The sequence below is a fragment of the Stegostoma tigrinum genome, chromosome 5 (assembly GCF_030684315.1).
Source record: "Stegostoma tigrinum isolate sSteTig4 chromosome 5, sSteTig4.hap1, whole genome shotgun sequence".
Taxonomy (NCBI): Eukaryota; Metazoa; Chordata; class Chondrichthyes; order Orectolobiformes; family Stegostomatidae; genus Stegostoma; species Stegostoma tigrinum.
Window position 1 is genome coordinate 40165932 of NC_081358.1, and position 9869 is coordinate 40175800.

The 9869-nt window shown below is 39.9% G+C and overlaps 1 protein-coding gene across 3 annotated transcripts in view; it reads left to right on the top strand.

Annotated features, from left to right (window-relative positions):
• The window catches only part of LOC125451665 (zinc finger protein 407-like), a 455235-nt gene extending 447181 nt beyond the window's left edge, over positions 1-8054 (top strand). For all 3 annotated transcript variants that reach the window (XM_048529122.2, XM_059645956.1, XM_048529124.2), the window contains one exon: positions 5579-8054. In XM_048529122.2, coding sequence (XP_048385079.1) covers positions 5579-6945 — 1367 coding nt within the window. In that variant the 3' untranslated portion in view covers positions 6946-8054. The remainder of the gene's footprint in view (positions 1-5578) is intronic.
• Positions 8055-9869: the final 1815 nt, after the last annotated feature.

A 9869-nucleotide genomic window follows, 5' to 3' on the forward strand; every position in this document is an offset into this window, starting at 1 on the left:
TTAACTTGTTGTCTGACCATTTGAATGAGGCTTTACCTCTGGAATTATATTCCTGCTGCCATGCTGTCTTCAGGACAGGAGAAAGAAAATGAAGAGGTGCAGAGTAATAGGATGGAGAATCAATGATGTTGATTTCAAGAATTCCATCCTGAACAATGAGATTTTTCTGCCGGTCTTTGGCCAATATAGCATTCAGTAGAAATGGCTCCAGTCCAATTGATTCCTTAAGACTTTGAAATCGTTTGAGAATTCTTATAAGTCAACATTGAAGAAATGATTACATCCATATATGCCTTCCTTTTCCCATTTGGAAATTTGTACATTTGCATTGGTGACCTTTTGGTTTACAAATTAATTATGGACCTCCCATTGATGTCATCAACATGCACAATAAACCATGCTTCTAAAGAATGACAGTATGTAAGCAAGGATGCAATTTGGCTCACTTAATTGAGAACAATTTTAAAAATTAAGGGATTTTTTCTGGCATGCCTCAAAGTTCTCAACACCTATCATTCCTAAATTTTCATTACCTTTATTCCAAATTTAATGTTGTTAATTCAAGAGAGTGAACTTCTTCCATTTAATCGTTTTAGCACCGGTTGATTTGGTCCAACTTTTTGACAGCTGCTATCCATTATGTTGAAATAGACGGCAAACCCTTTCAGCGTACTGTTTTATGCTCTTAATGAATAACCCCACCTTCTCAAATCTTTCAACCTAACCTGCTCAGTGGCTATTCAAGACATATATGTTACTGTAAGCAGTGGAGATTGAAGTATAGGAATTAAAAATTGGTCTAATTGACGACTAACTATAAAACTGAAACCCTCCACACAGTCACTCACACTGACCCCCTCATCTGTCCAAATACCTGATCCTAAAGCTCCCACGGCCCCCCACCACAGCCCTGGTATGCTAGATACCCAAGAGCCAGCTGCTGTCCTCCTCCTCCCCAAACATCTGGCCATCTTACCCCTTGACCTACCTGCTGATGAAAAAGCCACTCCTCAAAAGAACCAGCGCGATATTATTGGTTTGAGTAGGAGTGTGGGACAATAACACTCATTTGTGTAGATTTATTTTTGTTAGTATCAACTGAAACTATTTGAAAAGGATTGTGAAACAGTTGCGTTTTTCTTTAAAAAGAAATGCCGAAATACATGTATGTGCATAATTAAAAACAAGGATGGCACTTGGTCAAGGCAAAAATCTGTTTTTTTTTTAAACACGAGGCAGTTTGCAACCAACAAATGTGGAGGTCTGACTAAATGGCCAGTCTTACTGCCTGATTTGGACTTCAGAGTCATAAATTGTACAGCATGGAAACAGACCCTTTGGTCCAACTAGGACATGCCAACCAGATATGCTAAATTAATGTAGTCTGATTGGCTATTCATATACCCATCCATATGCCTTTTAAATGTTGTAATTGTACCAGGCTGCACTACTTCCTCTGACAGCTCATTCCATACACGGAGACCTTGACATTAGTTTCCTTTCTTTTAAACTTTCTCGGCAATATCTTGGGCATGACTGTACAGCAATCCAAACTGTCCCAACAAATCTGCCTGTCTAAATGGTCACATTTAAGTAGCTGCTGAAAAAAAATTAGAGGCACCAAACGCAAATAAATCAGCTGTGCCTATCATTTTAAAAAAATGAGGAAAACTGCACCAAGATGTGTGAAAAAGTTGTCCCACGGGTCCTTTTTAAATCTTTCCCTTCTCACATTAAACCTAAACCCTATAGTTTTGGACTACCCTCCCCTGGGAAAATACCTTGACTGCTCAACCTACCCATGCCCTTCATGACTTTTATAAACATCTATAAGGTCATCCCTCCGCCTCCGACCCTCGAGGAAAAATAGCCCCAGCCTATTCATCCTCTACCTAGAGCTCAAACCCTGGCAAGATCCTCATAAATCTTTTCTGCACCCTCTGAACTCTAACAATATCTTTCTTATAGCAAGGAGACCAGAAGTGAATACACTTCACTTCCAAGAGGTTTTCTTTGGTTCTTCTGATAAAACCTCTGCCTACAAATCATGATTTCACTCTGGTATACTAATGTCCCAAAGATATATATAAGACAGAAGACAAAGTCACAGAACTGCACAGATAGCAACAAACACACCAGGAAAATATAAAAAATAGTAAAGCTACAGTCATCTTGGTGCAGAGTTTTCATCAATTTTTTTTAATGATAGGCACAGCTGATTTATTTGCGTTTGGTGCCTCTAATTTTTTTTTCAGCAGCTACTTAAACCTGACAATTTAGACAGGCAGATTTGTGGGGACAGTCGGATTGCTGCACAGTCATGCCCGAGATATTGCCAAAACAGTTTAAAAGAAAGGAAACCAATGTCAATGTCTCGGTAAAGTGTTCGAAAAGGTAACGCAAATAAATTTGCTCCCACCCCAAATCCCCTAAAATATCAGCACACAACATCACATTGTCACCTGTGATTTCCAGGGAGAAAAATGGAAATATTCGTTAAGATCTAAATTTGTTAAAGTGAACAGTAAGCTCACTTATTTACAGATTGGGCATGTTACAAAGCACCATCTAGAGCCATCAAGTCCTAACATGGGACTTCAATCCAGAACTTCTGGGCTAGAGAAAGTAATACAATTACAGCACCTCCTTGCCCACATATACAGAAAAGAACGAGAATGATCATAGAATCATGCAGTACAGAAGAGGCTATTCAGCCCATTGAGTCTCTACCACCAAAAACACACTACTGCACTACCTACACTAATCTCATTTCTCCACACTAGGCCCATAATCTTGAATGTTATGGCACTTAATGTGCTTATGCAAGTTTTTGTTTAAAGTTGAGGTTATCCGCCTCAACTACCATACCAGGCAGTCCATTTCAGACCCCCACAATGTTCTTGGTGAAAAACATTTCCTTGAAATCTCCTCCAAACATCTTGTCTTTCACTATAAAATTATGCCACATTCTTATTGACCCTTTGACTAAGGCAACAACTGCTTTCTATCCACCCTGTGGATACCCCTCATAATATTTTATCACTCAAATTTCTCTGCTCCAAAGAAAACCAGCTGAGCTCATTCAGCCTCTCTCCATAGCTGAAATGCTCGAATCCAGAAAATGTCCTGGTGAATCTCCTCTGTTTTCCCTCCTCTGCAGTCACACCCTCCCTCTCATGTAGTGACCAGAACTGCACACAGTACTCTGTGGCCTAACCAAAGTTCTATACAGCTCCAACTTAACCTCCCTCCTCTTATAATCTATGTTTTGACTCAAACCCTATCATCCTGTCCTGCCACCTTCAGGGATCTGAGATTAAGCACCCCGAGAGTTCTCTGAGCTTCCTACTGCTCTGCCATTCATTACATACATCTTTGTTTTATTGTTTCTTCCAAAGTGCGTTACCTCGGATTTATCAGGATTAAATTCCTTCTGTCACTGATCTACCCATCAGACTGTTCCATTAATACATTCTTGTTACCTAACACCACCCTTCTTACTGTCAACAACCCAACCAGTCTTTGTGTTATCTGCAAACTTATTTATCAATCCTCCCACATCCTTATCTACAGGTAGATTTCCTAAAAATCTGGGCAGTACTGTGGCTCAGTGGTTAGCACTGCAACCTCACAGTGCCAGGGACCCGGGTTCGATTCCAGCTTCGGGTGACACATTCTCCCCGTGTCTGCGTGTGTTTCCTCTGGGTGCTCCGGTTTCCTCCCACAATCCAAAGATGTGCAGGCTAGGTGGATTAGCCATGCCAAATTGCCTGTAGTGTTCAGGGGAGTGTGGGTTATAGGGGGATGATCTGGGTGGGATGCTTCAAGTGGCAGTGTGGACTTGTTGGGCCAAAGGGCCTGTTTCCACACTGTAAGGAATCTAATCTAATAACGCAATAGTTGTGAGCTTGTGTGAACTAAAATCACATTATAGGGAAATCGTTATACAAATTTGCTATCCCTGTACAGCGAAAAGTTTGCATTATCCAAATAGCATCCACGATTCATCAACTACATTACAGCTAATTCGTGTTAACAAAACACACGTTATAGCAGAACTGCCTGTACATCATTTACGGATGTCACAAACAATAAGGGACCCAGCACACCAGGCTCCAGCCACACAAACAGCTTTATACCACCACCCTCTGTCTCCTTTCACTAAATATATTTTGTATTCAACTTTCTAAGATAGCCAGGATCCCCTGAGCTTCTTTATTAGTTTCTTGTATGGGACCTTGTTGAGAGCTATGGTGAAATCCAAACTGAATAAAGAATTATGAGCATTGCATTATGAAAATGGGCTTTCTTTCTAGATTTTCATTCTTTTATAGGATCTCAGGACTTTAAAGTTATTAAGGGCATTGATATCAATGATACATTGTTTGAGGTGACAGTCCAACTATGAGGCAACTATTCATATTGTGAAGCCAAGAGTGAGGTTGGGTATGTTTCTGAAATGTTCCACAGTGGTAATGAGATTGAATTTGTACTGTCCTTTGAGAAGACATTTGATGAAATGCACTACAGTGACAAGGTAAGGTTCCTGACATTCCTTCTCTTCAAATGGATGAGCTTACATAAGCATGATAAGCTGTTAGCAGCTTGCTCAATTAATCCTGATGAGGCCAGAGGCATTGTTTTGAGTCTGGTCCCCATGCTTAAGTCTTTGGGCTCAGACCTCTTGATTTGAATCTTCTGCCTCAATTCTCTCTGGACAAATATTTTGTCACATTGTCAACTCTCTGTCTAAAATTGGCCGCTAACAAATATCTACTGTATGATGCACAAGGTTGAACAGTATTCCAGCAGATAGTTCCAGAAGATGTCGAACATTCATTTTGACGTCAATCATTTCAGAAATACTGCTGAGGATTTAAAAAAATACAGTTTTATAGCACACTTCACAACTTCAGAATGTCCCAAACTCTTTGCAGCCAATGAAATCCTTTTGGAATCAGGTCACTCTTTTTGATATAGGAAGCATACACCCAGTCTAACTACAACAAGGTCTCTCAAACAGTAATATGACAATGACCAGATAGTAATAGATTTTAATGATGATGAGTAAGGGATAAATATTGCCAAGATATCCTGGTCGTCTTCAGAATAGAACTGTGGGATCTTTTTCATCCACCTGAGAGGGCAACCAAGTTTAACATCTCATCTGAAAAGCAACCTCAGACAGTATGAAACTTGCTCAGTACTGCATTGGAGTGTCAGCCTAGACTATGTGTTCAAACATCTGGAGTTTACCTTTAGCGAAAGACCATCTGGGTAAGAGCTGTCAGAGCCATGGCTAACACCACAGTTAAAGATATAAACTTTGCTTGTAAGTTAATTAAGCTCATTATCATAAAGTACAAACAGATCTTCAATTTCTATATTGTTGTACATTTCTGACAAATGGAAAGATATTTCTAGAGCGGCATTTTATCATGTTTAATCAGTACCTACGTCAAAAGAGTTTGTTCATCATTATGGCAGTACTTCCTGAGATCAGTACTGGATAAAATATTTTTTTCTTCTCACATTTTTTTCAAGTATAACTAATATTTTTATTTTATCTAAATTCCAGGGATAGTTTCCAAGGCATATGAATGTAGACTTAAGGGCCAAGGAGCACAGTTTGTGGAAACGGCTGTTCCAGTCAATCCACCTCGAGCAGTTTCTACTGAAATCACAGGTGATCCACTTGGGAGCTGCATTGAACAGCAGGAGCCAGCTGAGTCCATTGGGCAAGTGTTTATAATTCAAGGCTACCAAGTTGGATGTGGTGAGGAGATTTCCATTGATGCTTCAGTTGAAGCTACTGCAGCAGCAACTCTCCAGACTATGGCAATGGTGGGTCAAATGACTCAGGTGGCAAAAGTGATGCATATCACTGAAGATGGCCAAATTATAGACACAACTCAGAACACTGCCCATGTGGGCAACATGGTTCCTGGGCAGACTCTGACAAAACAGCCGATATCCGGAGCCACCCAGCTGACAGCAGAAATGGAGCCAACTGAACAAGGGAGTGCTACAGAAACGGCCATTGCTATGGAAACCCTGGCAGATTCCAATCCTGTTGAACAAGTAGTGACACAAGAGGAGGCAAAAATGCCCACATCGGAGAGGCCCTCAGCACTGGTTGCACTTCTGTGTGCCGTCACAGAAGTGGGTGCAGTTGAGGCAAGATCAGCTGAGCAGGAAGAGAGTGAGTCTACACAAGAGGGGTCTTACTCCGTGAACTCTGCCATCGAGAAGGTCATTTTAACCCAAAAAGAATCAGTGTACGAAGGAACAGAGACATTCCACAAAGACCAAACTGTCCAAGAAGCTACCGAGGCAGGGGGAACTGTGTCAAACATTGAGCAGCAAATATCTGTGACTACCACGCAAGAAGAATCCCAAGTTGCTTTCAGTGATGTGGTACAGGAGGTACTGCAGTTCACTATGTGTGATATGAGGACAACAAACCATGTTGTGAAAGATGGCATTACTCGTGTCATTGTTGCTAAGGAAGGGACCACACATGTGGTTGAGGGGGCATCCCAGATCATAGTGCAAGAAGGCGAAGAACAAACTATAGCTACCAATGGACATCCAATGCGTCTGGTGGATTCATCTGGTGAAATATCACAGATAATAATTACAGAGGAAGTACTACAAGCCATGGTTCAAGAGACCACAGGTCATTTGTCTGAAGAAGCAACTCATGTGATTGTGACAGAGGTACCGCACAGCATTGTAAATGGCAGTCACTCAAGCGCAGTAACTGAAGTTTATCCTCAGCGCATGATGGGACTGGTAAATGAGGACATGTCATCATCCAGTCACCCAGTGACAACAGTTGCCTTGGCAGAGTGTTACACTGAGGACAGGTCAGAAGTAGTTATGATTGAACTGCCAGCTAAAGAAGAACAAGAAATGGAAATTGGTGGAATCCAAGAAGCATGACAGTTGGGTAGGAAGCTGTATCACAAGACATCCATGGCTGATATTCCGTCAGATGTACTATTCAAAGCATGACATGCTCAGTATGGCACTTGCATTCCATGCGTCTACTTGTATGTCTGTTTGGGAATCTAATTGCTTCTGGAGCAATGAATGGGAGTGCAGAGCCATGATCTAATGGAGTGAGAGCCAGCTAGTCACATTGACTTCACTGAACAAAGGAATTTAAATAATTTTGCTGTCCATAACTGTATTGTCTAAGTTAATTTAATGCATCCATTTATACTATCCATTCGTTTTGAAAGCAGTATAGTGAAGTTTTACATTGGTCTGTATGTTGATGTATCCCCCCATTTCTATTGCACAAAATTGCTTATCTCAGTTGTGACAGTAAAGGGGTGTAGTAGAACACTGACACATGTTCAAGAACAATTTGAATAGGTGTTTTCAGGGGGTGTTCACCTCAATCTCAGGGAGTGATCAGGGGAACCACAACGTCGGGGAAGAAATGTAGCCCGAAATTAGACTTGATGGCCCGGTAAATTTCCCTTTGTTTCCTGACCTTAGCACTAAAGCCTGAGGGTCGCATAGCTGAATTGTGTTAATGAACAAAGCTGGAAGTGTAGAACGTCACTTTATATCAGTAATGTCAAGAAGCAAGGTGAAAGCCAGCCAGGATGGAATGGGAGGATGGGGATGGGGATAAGTGGGTGGCAGTTGTACTGTGTGCATTTTTCCTAACTTCGTTTTAAATTCTATCAACAGAGAAATTAAATGAATTCAGGCACACTGCATATATTCAACCACCATGAAATTCTGGATGTTGTTAGCTGTTTATTTTTCTTGTTGAAATGCTGTTTTCCCCAGACTTAGAAATTCAGAAGCATGCATTGAACTTGCTGCGTGATTTCTTTTGCTTTTTGTTTTTGGGGAGTGGGAGGTAATATCAAAAGGTGATATGATTTGAAATTTAAAAAACTAAGTTTTACTCAGCTCAGGTGGTCTGTTTAACTGTATAACAAACACAATATAACATAATAATGTACAATTTTATGTTTGACAATCATTAACATGGCTTTAAAGGAAAAGTTTCTCTGTTTTTCTTTTTGTTAACTGCTTATATCAATAAATTGTTCTGCTTAAAAAAAGGACAGCTGTATAATTCATAGATTTCTCTTGGATTTTCAAGCCTACAAATAATTAAACAAAACTGACTTAACTTTTTTTTTTAAAAAAAGAGCATTAGGTGCTTGGCTGGTACCCAGTATTCTAAGTGATTCATATGTTTACCAATTATGAAAATAAGCCCTGTTTTAATGTACAATTAGTGAATAACAATTTAATTATATGATGTGTTTTACACATGGAGCAGCAGCCAATACACCACTAAATCTGTCAAATGCATATAAATATTATTTTATACATTCTTAACAATTTAGTAGGTTCACATCTACTTGTTTCTGTGTGTCCACTTAACATCGTTGAATTTTTGTTCTGTCACAAAAGCATTAATTGCAATCATTGAAAGAAAAAAATCGGAATGATGTGGGAAAGTGATTTCAGTAAAAGGGATTAAGTGACCAATATATTCAACCAATAGTTGCACCATCCATGAATTTCTATGGCCATCGTGCTGCTACCATACCTTCCAAACTGGAACCCAGTTTACTACGTTTGTTAAGTTCCAAATGCTAAGAATAGAATGAGTGGACCCAAGGATGACCAGGACTGTTGTGTGTCATGTATTCAGTGGAGTAAGAATGGTTTCATTCTGGATTTCTGGTCAAATGTGAAGGAAGACTGGAGAAGGAGAATTTCTTTGCAAGCAAAATTCAGATTGCCTGCTATCAATGTATTATTGTTGCTTCACTTGACACCATGCTACGTTGATGATTATCGTGCAACATATAGTAACAACATTCTAACTCATTGAATCATACAGTACCTCGGTTTTATACCATCAAATTGTTTCCTAATCCTATACTTTATTTCGATAAAACCTTTGCTGATCTAATCTAAAGAAACTTTGCTCAAGTTTTCTTTGAAAGATAAGTTGTAAGTGCACAGTAGTAACCTGGTTCAATTTTTTATGATTCCCTACTTTTTAATCAGCAATGTAAATTGTGATAGAAGCTGAGTAGTTTCCATTTCGGAGAACTTGTACATACAGTTCCAAGTCTGAATGATTATATAGCAAAATTCAAACTTGTGTCTAAATGCACCCGGTATCATGACTTTGCAAAGGGGTGGATAGCCCGTCATTTTACATAAATGTTTAGATTTAAATCTGAACTATTTTGTGGATGCAACTTGTCACTGCTTAAAAGGATAAAGATGGCTCTGGAGGAAATAGCTTTTCTCAACAAAGCCTGCACTCCTTCCCAACTGAAATGGGAAGGAGAGATGGTCTGTTTGGAGTCTCTTGTAAGAAATCACTGAAATCTCTTTCAGTGCTGTTGTTTTGCCTGCTTAGAACTCTACTGCAGTTTAAGATGACATTCATGAGATAAGCATTAGGTTACTTCTCCCCATAACTTTTCAAAGTGATTTATTTATGTGAGCAGACTACTCAATAGCTTACCTTCGTTATGATCAAGATGAGGTACCATCTGCGCCTTAGGTGAATGTAAATGATCCCATGGCACTAAATGAAAGAGAGAGTTGGGGCGGGGGGGGGGTCTTCCTGGCATTCTGATCATTAATTATGCCTTGACTGATATCACTGAAACACATTATTTAGCCGTAGTCACATTGCTGTTAGTATGGCCTTGCTGTGTGCATACTGGCTGTTGAATTTTCAATATTACAACTGGCTACACTTCTGAAGTACTTTGTTAGCTGTAAAGTGCTTTGGGACATCCTGCGGTCATGGAAGGTGCCTCATGAATGCAATTTCTTTCTTTGTTCCGTCCACCACTGATCTCTGT